Genomic DNA, 17992 nt, shown 5'->3' with positions numbered 1-17992 from the left:
ACTTTCTTTCTGGCAGACAGCCTAGTGTAATCCGTATAATTTAGTTAACTTTATCCAATATCCACAGACTTACAGCTTTGTTGAAATTTCTAAGCAGTGCTGATGAATTGGAAGTTGGATAGGCATTTTATTTGAAACAAATGGAAAATACATAATAAATTTAAGCAATAAATCTAAATACAGTTTTATTTACAATTAAAAATAACCCATTACTAATTATTCAAGAGCTCCAGGTTCTTAAGTTTCTCTTATTAAGGAATTAAAGAACTATTATAATCTTTGTTTTAAGTGACAACATAAGTGTTAAGGACCACTCCACTTCCTATGCACAATAATGCTGTCTAATTTCTTAAGTACTTTACAAAATTATAACTTATTACAGTATTCTGTAGAGTTTGCAGCTCATATTTTCTGTTCTATGAATGCAACAAAGAAGAATGAAGAAAAATTATTTTCTGAATTCAACTGATCTGCAAAAAGTACAAAAATTCAAACCTTTGCAAAAGCCTAAACATGTATTTTATATATTTTTTTTTAAACCTAGCTCCATTAAGACTATGATCTCATATACTGGAGAAATGTCATATTTTTTAAACAGAAGCAAAAACAAAACTCCAAGTTAATATTTAACAGCAAGATTGAAGCTGTTATGAGGTCAATACATTTTTATTTGAAATCGACTAAAAAATAAAATTTTCCCTGTGATAAGGTGAATCCAGGTGATAGGATTATTAATTCCAGACAATGCCTTCCCAAAGGATGACTAATAGTTTATCCTCTTTGTCAGGAAGATCAATCACATCAAAGTTGATGGTGACAGGAACCAAGTGTAAATGCATCCATTACCCTGACAGCTTCTCCCCAAAGAATCTCAAGTGACTGAGGTCTACAACATGCATAGTATTAGTCTTGTAAATGCCAGTCTCTGTGTGTTATCTGGCTCTGCTTTGCGTGCCTTTCTGTAAAGAGCAGGTTGTCAGACTGACTGGTACAAATGGAAGTTGAAATATATCTTAATTGAGCAGAATATCATTACCACATGAACACAGACTCCTCATGAAGCAGAGCACCCTATCCTTTGAAATCATGATATTCTGTAAGAAAGAACCCATTTCTGCTGGAGCAGACAACAAGGAGCAGGACCATCGTTACACAGCCCAGTGATTAGGGCATGTGGGAGCTGATTGTTAGTTTCTTTAAGACAAACAAATATAATATCCAGCTCATTTTCCTAAAGGAATGACTCCCAGCCAAGATGCACTCATTGCAAATCCCAAGCAAAAGTCCCCAACTCTATCCAGTGTAATACTAGCTAAGTTCTGACCAATGACTCCCCAAAGAGTTTGTCTTAGGAGTAAAATTCTTATCAATAAATAACAAAATTATAACCATCCTTACTTTTAGACTCTTTTTGTGAGGAGGGGGTGATGTTGAATATTTTGGAGGTCCAAGAGATCTTAATAACCTCAAGCACAAGTGTATACCTGAGAGCAGTGTTACCACCACTGTTGTACAGATGCCTCAGAGTTAACCTAGGAGAAACATTAAGTGTGTGCCAATTAAAACAGTGAGCTGCTTCTGTTTATGTGAGAAATGTTTTCTGAAGTCTACTGGCATTGTGAATACTACTTATTTTACACAAAGGTTCAATACTAAAAGAGAACATTGAATGTTTTCCATCTTGTCAACTCCTGGAAGCAACAATAAATCTCAGTCTTTGCATTGACAACTTATTGCCCCAGATTTTAAAATGGACTGTTGTATCCAAATTTGCTTTCAGTGACTGCTCAAGAAAAGAACGTTGCATTGTGATAGACATGTTTCTCTAAACACCATGAATTGCTAGTTCTGTTGTCCTAGTTAGAGCAGCTGGGACAAGTTCATCACGGTGTGGGTGTAACCCAAACTGTGTATTCTACACCCTCTATGTCATTTCCAGGAACTGTTAACAATACACCATTTCCAGCAGCTGCCCAGAGCACACCTGACCCCTCAGGCTACAAGGTGGGTGTTAGGAAGCCTGTGAGATAGGAGGATGTTCGTATCCTCACACCAATGACTCAGGTGTGATAACTCCCCTCCGGGAAGTCATTAGCACCTCCAAACCCAGCCTGAGGGGTCATGTCTGCTAATAGGCCATCGAGGTTTCCAAAAATATCTCACAATCACCCATTGTGGAACCGCCTGCCCTGGGGGAGGTACTGGGCATTCCCACTCGAACCTGAGTGTATATAATCTTGGGGTCTTGGGACTTCTGGGCCCACTTGTCGGATCCAGAGGAGGACCAGAACCTTGACCGGACTGCAACCACCATTCTCAACCGGACTGCAACCAGCACCCTCACCAACAGGTCTTCCTTTCCTTTTACTTTAGACTCAGGGGGACCACGTGGGGCTCAGCACAGGGGCCAATGAACACCATTCTGTTCGTGCCCCAGGGTACTGGGTTATACATGTGGGTTTTGTGGGTTAAAACTAATTGTTTGTCCGTATAATTGCATTTATTGTATTATTTTTATTAAATTGTAGCTCTGATTTATAATCTCTTTTGAGTTGGGTTCATTTCTCCTGTTGGTTTACCTTTAAACCAGCACAAACAACAAAGTAAATATTTATAGGCAACTGAACAGCATGTTATATTTTTCCCTTCTGCAGGAAAAGACCTCAAGAAAAACACTAAACCTATTTAAAATCATCACCAGCGACTTGGCAAGCACAAGCTTAATTTTTCCAGTTTTCCAATTTTGCCAATTTTCTATCACTTGAACAGCTACATTAGTTTTTTCCATCAATTTCTGTGATGAACATGAAAATAAAACTGGAGATGGTGCTATTGGTTCCTACACCTTCAATGAGAGTTTAAGAAACATAAATGCATTAATTATACCTACTTTTTATATATTCCCCGATAGTGTTTCTTTTCCTCTTGCCAATACACAAATATTGCACCAATTTAAAGAGCTCTAGTGTGACAATGGTATCTGCACAAACTTCAGACATGTTCTGTTCTCTCAGTTCTAATAAACAGTGGAAGAGAGGCACAAATAATGGACTAAAGGCATAAATAATGGAATCTTCAGAGAAAAATGGGCCTGTAGAAGGAAACATAAGTGCAACATTCTTATTCCCTTAGCTCACTTCAAGCTTCTACATTAGTGGCCAAGATAGGAAACCAGTCTCCCTCAACTCTCTCTGTAGTTTCTCTGATTCATTCTCTAAGTCTGTAAGACTGAGGTGCTGGGTAGATACACATTTATCTCCCTTTCCAAGGGAAGGACAAGAAGATCTAGAATTAGAATCCTTGTGGGCCCACTGAAAGAAATCAACCCTAAATGCTGGAGATTATAGCATAAAATAGATTTAGCACAGCATTGGACCAAAACATACTCTCCATACTTGAAGAATACTGGTGCAAGTTCTCTTTCTACCACTGTTGTTAGAAAACTTGATTTAAGAAATATTTTTCTGAATTTAATACTGTGTATACTATAGTTAGGAAATGTCAGTGTTTCATTTTTAAGGCAACAGGTCATTTGCTTTTAATACAATCATGTTTTGTATTAAACAAGAATATAGTCAGAAGAGAAAATGCTTAAAACCATAATTTCTTCTGACAGCTAAAAAGTTCTGTCCCTAATGAAATTACAATAACCACTCCTTAAGTGAGTGCCATTCTTTCAATAATGACTGCAATAAAGGAAATAGACCATAAAGTAACACTGAGATAATTTCAATGCAGATTTTTAAAAATCCTAGGCTTATCTAGCACTGCTGGATCAGACTGCTCACAGTTTATTTTCTGAGACTACAGAGGCAGAAAAAAATAAGAGATGGAAAAAGTGTGTAGTCCTATCTGACTACAAAAATACAAAAAATTAATTGGACCAAAATTCACAGCTTATTTTCTGCAAGATGTGGGGAGAATTTGATCTCATGGCTGGCATTTCAATAACATGCCTGTCATATTAAAGCAGAGAAATGACAGATTACGTTAAGATTTATGGGTAAAAAGCCTATGGTAGCATGCAATTTTCCTTTTAGACACAAAGTATCTAAGTTGCTAGTCTATAAAACAGCCTGAATCATGGTATAAGCACTTGACAAAAATATCTCCTGCTGTAGTCACCAAAAACCTAACAGATGTTCTCCCAATAAAGAAATATCATTAGGGCTAACTGCCTACTGTCAGTATCTTCTGTGCATGATGGGCCTATACACAGAAATGTAGAAGACAACTGTTGCATCAGAAGCATTAAAATATCTCAAGCAAGCCTTACCAAAGTACTACGCAGTGTTTATACCAGAAAGAAGTGGAAAGAAGACAAGTACAACCATGAAATGCAGAAAAAATGTCATTAGGGGGCAGTAAACAGATGGCTTTGTAGAAGACCTCATAATGCCACTGAAGAATCTGCTGCTCAGCCAAGCAATAGTTCATGTATGGAAAATATGTCAGATTATGAAAACTATCTGCAGTTCTTTCCATATCTTTGATATTGTTCCCCTTATAATATTGAAGCAGTACTCAGTTGTCAGCTCCTATGATTTTATCAGCTCTCATGGTACTGGTCTTAAAGCTCTAGATACTGGATTCACATGACCATACCAGCCATTACAGCTTTCCCTTCCCCATTAAGGGAAGATGGCTCCCACTTCTTACGGCTACAGAGTGTAGCCATAAACGCCATAAACTGAGCGTGTGAAGTGTCAATGTTTAAGCACAAAACAGCATATATATATCATCATCATCATCATCATTATCATCATGGCTGGGCTTTGCGAACAAAGATTTGGGGAGGCCTCTACCCACGTTTGTTACAAGTGCGTTGGTGGCTGAAAAGGCCGATACGAGACAGGCACGTCCGGTTGCAAAAGGCACAGCAGAAAGACTCCTTAGGTGGTATATTCTGCAAGGCACGATTCTTTCTGCGTTGTCTTTTCTCCTCAAGAGTGATCCTGTGTGCTTTCTCAAAAGCATCAGCAGCGTTATAGAGATAGATATATATAGATAGATAGATAGAAAGATATAAATTTAACCATACTCATTGTTAGAGCTTTTCTTGATGGACTCATAATATTCAAATGCCTGGGAACAAGTAGCAGAAGCTGCAAATGGTCTACATTTTTTATCAGTTCTGTCCTGTTCACATGAATATTATGAATCAGCAATGCATCTCTGACTACTTTATAGTCAAGAAATATAACATCATACTTTAACAGTCACTATAACAAATAGAAAGTGTAAGGTAAATCCTCCAAATGTACAAAGTCACATGCTAAAAACACAAACAGGCAAAAAGTTGCATAATCTTTCGTTTTCAGTGCTACAGGAATCAGAGAGCCAAACTGAAATGGACCCTAAAGAATGAATGTTGACAGCAAAAGAAATGAGATACTAAGCAGCTTTTGGCTGCAAATACAAATAGTACTCAAATTCCGGTGTACACATATTTAAGAACAGAAGTGTCATATTTATTCTGAAAGTAAACAGTGCCATTCAGAGGAAAAAAACTTCATGCAGCAAAGAACAAAACCTTCACATACAGTAAGGCAGAAAAATAAAACAACCCAAACAACCCTCTTCATACAGCAAGGCAGCAAATATGAGAAGGATGTTATCACATGAATTGTTATTTGCACAATGGAATGCACTACTTTTCCCGATAGTCCAAGTAATTCCTTGTAATTTCTCCCAGGAAATTCCATATCCTCAGACAAATTACAAATTGCTGAAGTAATTAATTCGAAGTTAATTCTGATGATCAGACATCCTTTCCCGTTCGTGAAATTAACCAATTTGAAATACGCAGTATCCAAGTAAGGGAGATGTCATATAAAGCTGGCCACATCATTCCAGAAGAAACATTTGGCTGGTCCTAGATGCCCTGTCCAGCCGGATTCCTTTGCTGAAGTAGAAACACATTTTCACTTAAAGTAATGAAAGTGTAACTGTGTCAGTGATGTTTCATCTCTGTTAAAGAAGATGCAATGTGTAAAATAAGGTGATTTTTTTTTGCCTTTCAGACTACCATAAGGACCCACTGACCACTTCTGTTCAGGTGACTTTTCAATTTGAGACACAGTGCTGTAAAAATGCAAACCAGGCATCACCAAAAGTGATGACATTCACACTAATGAATACTGATGTCGTATTCTTCATTTCTGTTGCACAAATTTGGGATTCTTGACTCCTGACAATTTCAGCAGCTTGGTGAGCCACGGAGACAACTCTGGGACTGGGAAATTGTGGAGATAGGCAGAAGCTCAGAAAAGACAAGGTGACATTCAGGTATGTGACACCCAGCTCTGTGACAATTGTTCTGATGCCGCTCTAGCTTCAGTTTGTGATAGAGCCAGGGGTAAGTTTGCTGAGACAAAACCCAAACACACCTATGGTGTTCCAGTTATCGATGTGTTTGAGAGCCTTCACTGCCACTTTCCAAGCTATGTCTCCTTTAGCAAGTGCTTACAGTGCTGTCCAGTGTGACTGCATATACCTCAGACATAAGTCACCCTCACTTCAAATTTTGTAGCTGAGGTACAACCAGCTATCAGAGCCACTGACACACTGAGTTCCAAATCTGTTTTTGTCCAGGATGACAGATACATTTCTCAGTGGTGTTACCAGCATCCAAGGTACTATCTTACAGGGTATGCTCAATTTAAGAGAGCTTGCTTCTGGTGCAACTTCTCTTTCATAATTCATTTTTTCCTTTCTGAAGGCTTGAGGGAGGTGGAAATAAGTTGATCACTGAGACACAGGCACTACAGCCAGGAGATCTGATGTTCTGAGGAGTTTATTCTCATTCCATCTACTTCTTTTGAAAAAGGCTCCACTGTTCTATCCTGGCAATGTAGTGGATTACAAAGGCACTTTCAAAACATCTATTTGATATCAAAATAAATAGAAATAAATAATGTAATACTTAGTCTCCATGAAAATATTTTATTTAGAAATCAGAAAGTTATTGACAAGAAAACTATTGACCTTGATCCTCCATTACAGGTGATCAATGCTTAACATTTCATGTAAAAGGGTGCAAGTGGAAAAAAAAGAATCTTCTTGGATTCCATGTGTCAAGAACATGACACTACTAACTGTTCTCCATCTCATTATAAATGAGAATTAGACACTCCATTAGCCAACATATATGGTCAGTACTGACCACTTTTCAAAATTTTAATTAGAAGAGAGGGAAAAAAGGATATTTATCATTACTAGAGAACAGCAGTATCACTCTTCAGCACCAGTATGTTTTAATCTCCTCTTTTTTAAAAAGAAGTGTTGCTGAATAATTATTCTGCTTTGGCATAATTGGTGATGGTTTACATACATTATATATATTTACAATTATTTATAATTTCACTGATGTAAACTTGTGACTACTATGGGGATGCTTCCCACATTCACAATGGAACTTTGTTGAATTTTCAAGAATGTTCAGATTAGGAAATCGTACAGCCGATGGCAAACTTACTACAATTCTAAGCTGTCTCTTCTTCATCGCTCAGAGCTGGTGGCAAAGATGTGTGATGTTGCCATGCCTCTTAATATGAGCAAGATTCAGTAAACATATGGAAGATATCAAAGATTTTTCAAAAACTGAAGGCATTCATTTTAAGAACTAGACTCTGGTTAGCATTATCTTATATTTCTCAATGCCAGAACATGAACACCCATTCAGCCCACTTTAGCAGGCAGTGGGAAAGTATTTTGGGGAAAGTAATCTTTAATTAATGCAGAATTTAGGCTTTAGGGGTTATTAGTTTTCTTTAAGTTGCTAAGGCTTGCGAAAACTACTCATAGAAGTTTCCACAGTGCCATGCTGTTTTTCTGAACACACCCAGACACTACTCTAATGCTTTCCTGACTACCCAGATGTTCATTGCATTGAGGTTTGCTAAGCACGTCGAACAGCGGTGGCAAGCCTCTGGTTACACAGTGCTGAGAACTACAACCCAGCAGGCAGGGAGTAACACAGTACTCACTTCAGGTTCCTGTTTTGCCTGGAATTCAGTGAGCAGATGTCTGGAGAAGAGCCATTAGCACCGGAAAGCAAAATTGAAAACCATAAAAAAAACTTTTTAAAAAAATCCTAGTGGCCTAATTTGTGACAATAAAAAAATTTTGAAAAAAACCCAAACATTTTGAGGGGGTGGAGGCATACAGTCAGAGGAAAACTTCCTCTTAAAAGCAGCTTTCAAGCCTGGAAAACTAGAAGGAACAAAAAGAAATCCTGCCTGTCAGGCAGGCTCCCATTCAGTGTATCAATCACCCACCCCTTGTGTAGAAATCCCATCAGAATCACCCTCCCACAAAAGGCAATTAGACCTCATAATTGGACACAACCTTTTTTCCCATTATTGCCTGATCAGTAGACTTAGCCTTCTGAACTTGAAGGTGATCACTACATTACGTATGTGCCATGTGTACTGCTGATTATACAACTGTGCAACTTATTTAAAACCAAAAGTTTTCAGTTACATGAATTGGATGCTAAACTAGAATACAAGCTAAAAAAGGCATGAATCTTCTTAGAAGCATTTGTCTCCTTATGTTTCAAGCATTTCTTATTAATTTTTCACTAAAATGTGTAATTATTCTTACACTATAAACATCTGCTAAGAAAACTTAAAAATTATTATTTGAATGTGTAATGTTAACTTTACTGACTTTTTTCTGAACTAACCCTTGGACCAGGGATAAGACCAGCAGCAATATTAATCAAAGGAAAGAACATGATGGAGTGTAAAAGCAAAGTTTTATCTGTTCAGCATAGCTGGATTTTTATTTGGCCTCCTCTCAAAGATGAAAATGGACTTACACAACGTCTCAAAGGTTGATAACCTACTACCTATGAAATTTAGAGGTGACTCATTCATTTTTCAATAGGATATCAGTTTGTTCAGAAACAGATCATCTTTGAATATTTTGCTTCAGTAGAAGAAAATACAGAAAGAGGAGGATATTTTTTGAAACTACCAGGACATCTTGACAGAAATAACTGGAAAGGTGACTAGAGATTAAACCTATTCATTATTGTTGAAAATATGAAAAAAGGAGCTGATACAGAAAACTCAAGATTAAGTGGGTTAACAAGGCACTTACATTGGTGTACACACTGGACTATGACTTTGATGTAGTACTTAAGTTTTATGGATCACATAAGGATTTATGGAATAAAAACTTCCAAGTCACTGAAACAATAACAATCTGGTGAATTATTTTGTCAAAGAAGAAAAATCCTACTGTATTTATGGCTAGGAATATTCAATTTGTCATCCCTAGAACAGATGCCAGGTTTCCTCCCATTTACATTTTCGTTGGAAATCTCCAAGAGTCACAGAATACTCCTATCGATGATGAGAAAAAAGTGAATGGAAACCATCTGGGTTCTTAGCCCTTCCAGACCACCATCAACACTCTTTCATATCTCTGACTTTATAGGGAAAAAGAATTGTTAACAACTTTTAAACACATTCAGTGTTCATTTCAGACTTCCTTTCCATCCTTGTCTACATGCACTACAAATTATTTAAACTTACTCCCTTAAAATGGCTGATCAGGGACAAACCAAAGCTTATAAAAGGCACTTATTAGTTAATTCTTTTGTTACATAGTTGCTACAAATGAAAAAACAAGGTGAGAGAAAATAAAATTTAAAAAAAAAACAACACACAAACAAAAGAAAGATAGCTACTTACTCTACAGTTCCTGACATTCTTTCAGATACATTATCTATTTGGACCATATTTGCAGATGCAGAAAACTAGCATCTTTTAAACAATAAACTGCCCCTCAATACTATGTCCTGGCAAAAACGCACAAGATGCTAAAGCAAGGTGACCTCACCTGTCTGTGTTTCTTCCTGGTAATGCAAAAAGGCAGGAAGCTGGAGGAAGTCTGAGCACTGCAGTATGTGCTGTTTCTATAATCTCCAGGTCCCATTAGTTTCAGGACAACTTTAACATAGGCAAAATAATCCATACAGCAGACAATATGACATGAGAATCAGGAGCGACAGAAGAAATCTCCATGTCGTACCACTTGCCCATGGAAGTCCAGAGCAGACACAACTGTGTTTTACAATTATATGCTGTATTATTATATTAATGCAGAGCTGCAGGTCTAAGAGACATGGGATGAAAAACTCCTCAGTGCTAGCAGTGTTTTTATTCCCAAGAGAATGACCTGACTACTTTCTGAAATCTAATGAGATGCACAATGCAAGGAGCATGGAAGTGATTTCTTACTGCTTCATTCAGAGGCAGTAAGGGGGAAAAAATGAGTGTTGCTTTCCTTAGTAAATGCTTCCTAAGTCTATGATGTTCTCAAGTAACTCACAGTAATACTGGAATGACAGTATAGGTTATTTTGAAACTAGTTTTTTTAGGTGACAAACAGTATAGGAATTGCTCTGGGCAATTACTGCTAAATCATTGTTAAGTCAGATCTCTCTAGCATCAAACAAATCAGCCATGGAAGATTCTAGCACATTAGTATTTAAAACACTAGGTTCTGTATATGGCAGAACTGAGTGTTACAGGTTTTAGGAAGAGAAGAAGGGAAAGACAGACTTTGACAAGTCTGGGACCAGTCGGTCCCGAAGCCCAAGCACCATCCACTAGATCACATTGGGATCTATCTGAACTACAACACATGAATTGGAACAGATGCAATTTGATGGGGTCCCAAAAAAGGAAACTCTACCTTCATTTCCTTTCCCTTAAGGAAGGTGAAGATGAATTAAATGTTCAATATAGAAAACTTTTTTTTGCAAGAAAAAGTGAGCCTTGGAATTCAGGAAGAGCAGTAGCTTACTGAAGCCCTGACATGATGCAACTTGACGGTCTTTTTTCCCCCAGATTTACAGGAGCTGTCCCCCAGGGTCAGGGCTTGAACCATCACAGCATAAACTTCACCATTCCAAAGGACATCTGTCAGTATCTGACTTGCAGCCTCTTTTCACTTTCTATAGGGCAAAGTGCTAAAAAACTACATTTTGCTGGCAACAACACTAATAAAAACAGAGAATTGTAAACTGTGTGGCACCCAAAGAAGCAGATGTTGCAGGGTTTTCATTCTAATGACAGAGGTGATGAAAAGGAACTAAGGATCACAGAATCACATAATCTGCCAAGTTGGAAGGCACCCATCAGGATCATCAAGTCTAAATCCTGGCCCTGCACAGGACCATCCCCAAGAGTCACATCATGAGCCCGAGTATCATCCAAATGCTTCTTGAATTCTGTCAGGACTGGTGTTGTGACCACTTCCCTGGGAAGTGTGTTCCAGCACCCAACCGCCTTCTGGTGAAGACCTTTTTTCTAATATCCAACTTAAACCTCCCCTGACACAACTTCAGGCCATTCCCTCGGGTCCTGTCACTGTCTCTTCTCACCACAGAGAAGAGATCAGCGTCTGTCTCTCCTCTTCCCCTCATGAGGATGTTGAAAACCACAATGAGGTTTCTTCTCAGTCTTCTCCAGGCTGAACAGACCAAGTGACCTCAGCTACTCCTCATACGGCTTCCCCTCAAGGCCCTTTACCATCTTCATTGCCCTCCTTTGGACACTATCTAGTAGCTTAATATCTTTCTTACATTGTGGTGCACAAAATTGCACAGAATATTCAGTTCATCCCTTCATGATTTGGGAATAGGGGAAGCGGGATAGGGTGCTCCATGGTACAGCAAATATTCCCAAAAGGATTGCAGCCCATGGAGGATCCACATCAAAGCAGAGGATGAGTGAGAAGAAAGGAGCAGCAGAGAAGAACCACAGTCCTTCCCTGCAACTGCTCATTGCCTCACTGAAGGGACTGAGTGCCACCTGTGGTGAAAGCAAGGGGGGAGGAGTCTGGAGTGAAGCTGAGCCTAGGAAGGTGGGAGGTGTTTTCCTGAAGCGTTTTAATGTTTGCTTCTTCTTTTGTTGTTGTTTCATAATACCTGAATCAGTAATTAAATATTAATCAGTAATAAACTAATTTACTCCATCAAAGTCTGTTTTGTCCATGATGGTAATCAGGAAGCAATCTCCCAGCCTTTATCTTGACCCATGAGCTTCTCATTCTTCTTATTTTCTCCCCCATCCACAGGATGGGTGAGGGGTGAGAGAGTAGATGTGCAGTGCTGAGGCCATCCCACCACCACCCGCACAGTAGGTTGTGCTCCAGCAGGCACTGAGGGCCAAGAACTGTGACATGGATGCATCTGAAGGAGAAGGCATAGCAGCAGTCAGACAGCACTTTCTGTCTTTAACCTCCAGATATTCAGATTTCACAGGTAAAACAACCAGAAATAACAGCATAATGCACAAATTAATTGCAAGCATTGCTTTAAATTATAATGGCTTATAATTTATACAGCCAAGGAGACCCTATCCCTCCAGGGGAACAGTTGTCTGCACAAGGTGGGCAAGGACAGAATCTAATTCAGACTTCAGAAATAGTGACATTCTCATCTCTTTTTGAAAAGACAAGCTCTTGCTTGACAGTCGTCTCATTATTATTTTTACATTTAGGATATTAAGCCATTATCCCCATTTCTTTCATGTTTGCTGATTAGAAAGACAAGCCGAAATTAAAAATGCTACCTGGAAGAGAACTATCTGTTCCACAGCAGAAACGAAACTTCCATCTGACAGCGAGAAAAGCATTCTCACCACTGGGGCACAAAAGCGCACATGGATCTGGGAGCAGGGGGGAGCTCTCAGCGCTGACGGGAGCCAGGAGCTCCAGGGGGGCGGCGAGGGCCGGGGCGGCACCGGGAGCCGCTGGGACCTGTCGGCGGGGCTCCCCGGCCGCTCTATTTTTACTACGGCATGTTTTGCATTCAGACTTTCCAGTGCAGGCGGCCAGGGTCAGGGGATCCGCTCTGCCGGGGGAATCTGACAGGTCAGCCCAGCCAGAGTTATTTATAGAGGGCGGAGGACTGAGGGAAGGGATGCGATCGGCATCGTATTCTTCTGCCGCGGGGCTGCGGACTGGGACAGGCCCCCGCGAAGCAGCCCCCCCTCGCCCCTCAGCAGAGCCGGGCAAGGCGGGTGTGTGCGGCGGGGAAGCCCCAGGACTACCCGGCCTGACCCGCGCCCCCGCCCGCCCCGCACGGCCGGGGAGAGGGGCCGTGCCTGGACACGGGGGCTGCCACGAGAGCCAAGGAGGTGAGCCACCCCGGCAAGGCCCAGGCGCTCCTCCTTTCCTTTCTTCCCCACATTTTTCCTCATGCAGCCTCTCGGGAAGTGAGGATCCACCTCACACACCTAGTAACAACCCCAGTTACAGATCCCAGCACTTGCTGGGTGGCTCTTATGCCCTGCCACTCAGACTGAGGCTCAGTACAGTTCTGGATGAGACTGTGGAGGGCCACTAGAATTAAAAATTCAGAGCCAATGAGAGTAGTCAGGCTGGAGCAGATTGGATACTGTCTTCAGAGGCAGTTCTGTGCGTGAAGACCTTTACAACGAGCTTTCCTTGTCCTTTTGTGACAATCCGTCATTTCACAAGGGGTTATTATCCACCTTTCTCTCCTGCGGTGGAGAACCATATGTACCCAGCTTGCCATTTATATGGTCCATTTCTTTTCTATAAGGAAAGAAACTGGAACAGACTACAAACATGAAAATTTCAAACTGTAATCAGACTGTCCCTCTCAAGCCCTGCTGCTTACTTAGTTGCTTCATCCTGAAGGCATTTAAAAATCAGGAAGGGGTCTGGCAGCCACAGTTGGACGGACCTAGGCTGCATGTGCAAGTCTAAAACTGCTCTGCTGCAAGTGGCCCAACATCCACCCCTGCCAAACCCTGGCTGGCATTCAGAAACAAGACATTCATCTGGCCTTGTAAGCACTTGCTGAGGATACCTGACACGCTGACAGGATTCAAACTCTTCCCACACAATGTAGCCATAGCCACCATCTTTTAAAACCTGACCAGACCCGACCAGGAGTGCCACTGCATGTAACTGCCTAACAGCAAGTGATCTTCAGCCTGGAAGTAGATACCTGGTATCCAGGGTCTCCTGGTCCAGGTGGGGGCAAAGCCACAGTTCCCACCTCTTAAAGAAGCGTCTATAGTGCTTGTATTGTGCCTACTGGACTGGAATGACCTCAGTTTGCTGGGCCTCAGCATGGCAAACACTCACAGAGCTCAAACAGCCACTGAGACATACCGATTGAAGCACTGTCTTCCTGCTTGTGTCTGAAGAGTACGTTCAGAGTTCAGTATTTGTTGGTTGGAGTAGTTGAGTAGCGGTGAGAGCAGGAGCCGCTTGGCTTTTTTGCCCAGTATAATTATTCCAACATTCCCTTGCCTGTTCCCACCTTCTCTAGGAAGGACCGTTCTCCTCCAGACAAATGAGATTTCTGCCTAGGTGCTTATCCACCTCAGCCTCTGCACTCGCTCCTTGTATGGCCACACAAGAAACTATGTGTCTGGCAATACATGGACTTATTATAATGGCAGGACAGTAATAGTAATGTTCCTCAAGGGAGCTGAGTGCTAAGACCTAAATATGTATATAAGCTTAGCAGAAAAAAAAAAAAGGCAACACAAAAGCAACTCCTGCATTCAAGTAAGCCTGCATTTTTAAGTAATTATTGGCACTACAAACAGTCCTGGCTTTCATTTGTATCTGCAGACATCATCTAATACATAACTAATAGTCAACCAATAATACAGATACATTAAATTGCCCTGTGTGCATTGCGCATTTTATAGAACACCTCCAATCATGACACATTTCAAACAGTACTTTTGATTCACTGAACACTCAAATTATCTACAGACTGTCAAGTGCCAGCAAAGACTTCTGGAGAAGAAGTGAAAGTTTTGTTCAGTATTTTATAGTTACAGCTCCAAAAGACAGGAAAAACAGTATTTCGTCCTGATGGTCCCATGAGACACTAAGTGCACAAGCAGACTATCCTAATCTGGGCAAGTGAGCTGGGCTGCCTGGCTCACCACCATGAGAGCCTTCTCAGGAAAATGAGTGCTGGTAGCTTCCTTGAAAATGCATGCTAAATGAGGATTACATGCAGGGTGGAAGGGCCGGGCTTCCCCACAGCCAGAACCTGAGAGAACCCATCTGCCTATTGGGGTACTCCATAAACAGAGGAGAGAAGAAAAGTCATAGGCATTCGCTATCTAAAGGAGGCTTGAACATTGTTTAGGATTTCTTTGTTCACCTGGAGGAGGCCTCAGCTTCCTGAAAAACCTTGATGTCCAAGATGCTCTGGAGATGTCACCAGCTTTTACAGAGACACAGAAGCAGAATGGTTCTTTAATTCCCTGTATTATTACAGTTGCTTGGATTATAATTGCTTGGATTATCTCAGTGACACTAATTCATAGCTGTCTGTGTCACAATACCTGAGAAGGTTATAACAGAGATCTCCAACTACGGCATTCATTATAAAAACAAACTAAAAGTTTAATCCTGCTGAGTGATCCATCTTTTAGGAACACAGGGAGTGTGTAAGTGGCCATATGGAAAAATCTACTACCATATTCTTACTGCTGAAAGCTAAAACTTCACAAGAGACCCCGTGAATGCATTAAAAGCTCTAGATATTTGATTTCACTTAAGAGTTTCACCATCTCAGTCAGACTTCTAATAATTTAAAATAAAGGTTAAGTAATTAATCGCCTGCCATGAAATGCGTCCAAAGATTCTGCATTTTAAATCAAGTGGATTAACGATACTACTAAAGTATACCGCCGTATTTACAAACTTGTGAAACAAGCTGCAGTGCCATTTCGATCGCGCACGATCGCTGTGACAGCACAGGAGGCTCCGACGCCCTCTCCGCAAGTGCCACGCATCAGGCTGAGCACTCCTGTGCTCCCCCTTGCCGGTCCTGGCCGGCGGCGGAAAGGGATGCCAGCCCTGCCGGCGGAGAGAGATGACACCAGCCCTGCCGGCGGACGCTCCCGCTCGCTAGCCGCGGGCTTCACACCGGCACTGTCACGGGGAACGCTGCCCCTGGCCCCGTTCTCCACCTGCGGTCCCCGCCGTGCCTGCTCCTCTGTCAGCGCCACCCGCACCGGGGACACCGGGGGACAACCTGCGCCCCGGGTAGCGGAGGGACGGGCAGGCTGGAGGGCCTGACCCTGCAGGTTCGCACTAGCGCGTCAGCCGCCTCTCCCACAAAGGCGGCCAAAGAAAGCTCCTTCGCCCCCTCGTCCCTCCTCCAGGAGCGTGCTGGGACACTGCCAACGCCCGCGCTATCCCCTTCGGACACTTCCAACTACACAAGTGTGCTGATTCTCCCTGCAAGGATTAACTGCTTCATGGGATGACCTCCCCTTGTGGGTGGTTGCGGCCAGCGGTACCATCCCGCCAGACAGCCGTAGCAGGGGGCGAGAGGAGGGGAAGGTGTTCCTCCACTCGACCCCAGGCTGCACCGACGCAAGGGTAAAGTCAGCTCCCGTTCCTGAGAGGGGGGCAACTACCGCGCCGGGGTCACGGTGCATCGGCTCTCCGGGAGCGCGGTCTCCGATGGAGGTTGCCATGACCGTCTTGTCAGAGGCTAAATCCAAATTTTGCTCCTGCAAATCCTAGCCGGACCTGTTGCCCTCGGGTTCGGCCACCTCCTCCGCAGTCCTTCCAGCAGCAGAGCAATTAACAGGCACATCAACCCCCTTGATCATCCCCGCTGACTTCGTGAAAGAACTGGGGAGAGGGCGCCTCTCGGCTCTCCATGAGACGCTAACAACGAGCGGCTCACCTGCAACCCGCGCCTCTGAACGCGGCCCCGCACAGCCGCGCAAGTTTCGGCACTGGAGCGCTCCGGGACGGCCCCATCGCGGCAGGTTGGCCGCGGGCGGTCGCTGTCCCCGGCCGTCCCCCGGGCAGCGCCACCCGGGGCAGGGCATCGTCCCTGCCTGCGAGCCACAGGTCCGCTCTCGCTACGACAGATTGGCGGGCTCGGGTCGCCCTTCTCTTGCCCGAGGAACCTGCCGCTCAACCACGCCGTGGCAGCGCAGGGTGTGCGTCGCGCACGGGGATTCCCCGCAGGACCAGCGGCGGCCGGGAGTGTCCCCTGAGCGCGCTGCCCCCGCCCGCAGCTCAGGGGTCGCCGAGCAGCGGAGCAGCCACCCTCACAATTCCCCGGCCCCGTGGTCCCCAGGCGGCCCCACGCACGGAGGGGAGCGCCCTCAGGCTCGCCTTACCCGGCTGGCGGAGAGGACCTGCCGGTAGCGCTCCTCCTCCGCAGGCAGGGCAGGGAACTGTTGCGTGGAGAGCATGCTCTGGCTGGTACTGATTCCTCTCCACTTTGGTTGTCCCCCTCACCCTTCTCTATCTCGGTCTCCGAGGAGCCGCCTCCTCCCGCCTCCCGCACAGACACGCTTGCCGGGCGGGGGAAGTCCCCGCATTTTGTCTTCTCGGCCGACTCTCCCTCCCTCCTCCTCCACCCAATAATAATAAACCTCCGCGAGAAAGAGCCACATCCCCACCCCTTTTGCACACAAGGCTCTACCCCTTTGGGACGCGCTGAGAGACAGCCCACTTGCTAATTTCGCCCTAAAGCCGTCCCTCAGGGACGGCGGATGAAGTGGGCACAGCTTTTGTTCCCCCCCGTTCTCCGCCACCGATCAGGGACGCCTCTTCATGCCGCGTAGGGCTTCAGGTGGCAAGACAAGCCTGGGCCAGGGACGATGTGCGGGCCGAGAACCCCCGGAGCTCGCCCCTCGCAGCCCTCACCTTGGCTCGCCGGCGCTTCGCCGGCCCGCCTGGATGAGCACTTGCGGCCGGAGCGATCAGAAGCCAGCACAGCCCATGGACCTACCGGTACTCCCGGCCCGTCGCGTCGAAGCGCAGAGTTCAGAGCGGGGAATGGCAAGCGTGGGTCCGTTCATTCATCAGCGCTTCCCAGGTGGACATCCCTGGGCGCTAGAGAACGTGCCTGCCTTCCAACTGCGCTTCATTTTACGTTACGGTCATGTTTTCATTTTACCCCAGGGACAGAGAGTTTCGTTCGCACAGGGACTGCAAC

At 43.7% G+C, this 17992-nt stretch overlaps 1 protein-coding gene across 4 annotated transcripts in view; it reads right to left on the bottom strand.

Annotated features, from left to right (window-relative positions):
- Nucleotides 1-17443, bottom strand: part of CORIN (corin, serine peptidase) — a 119748-nt gene extending 102305 nt beyond the window's left edge. For 2 of the 4 annotated variants that reach the window (XR_001873090.1, XM_017804660.1), the window contains exon 1: nucleotides 17169-17442. Coding sequence is in view for 2 of the 4 variants with exons in the window: in XM_017804660.1 (XP_017660149.1) it covers nucleotides 17169-17243 (75 nt within the window). In the remaining 2 variants the exon portion in view is untranslated. Of the gene's footprint in view, nucleotides 1-12593; nucleotides 12630-17168 lie in introns of those variants that run through there. The other 2 variants (XM_017804674.1, XM_017804681.1) reach the window with 2 other exon arrangements.
- Nucleotides 17444-17992: the final 549 nt, after the last annotated feature.

This window comes from Lepidothrix coronata, unplaced genomic scaffold, assembly GCF_001604755.1.
Source record: "Lepidothrix coronata isolate B3197 unplaced genomic scaffold, Lepidothrix_coronata-1.0 Scaffold0, whole genome shotgun sequence".
NCBI classification, from domain to species: Eukaryota; Metazoa; Chordata; class Aves; order Passeriformes; family Pipridae; genus Lepidothrix; species Lepidothrix coronata.
The sequence above is the reverse complement of the archived record's forward strand: the minus strand, read 5'-3'. Positions and strand labels throughout refer to the sequence as shown.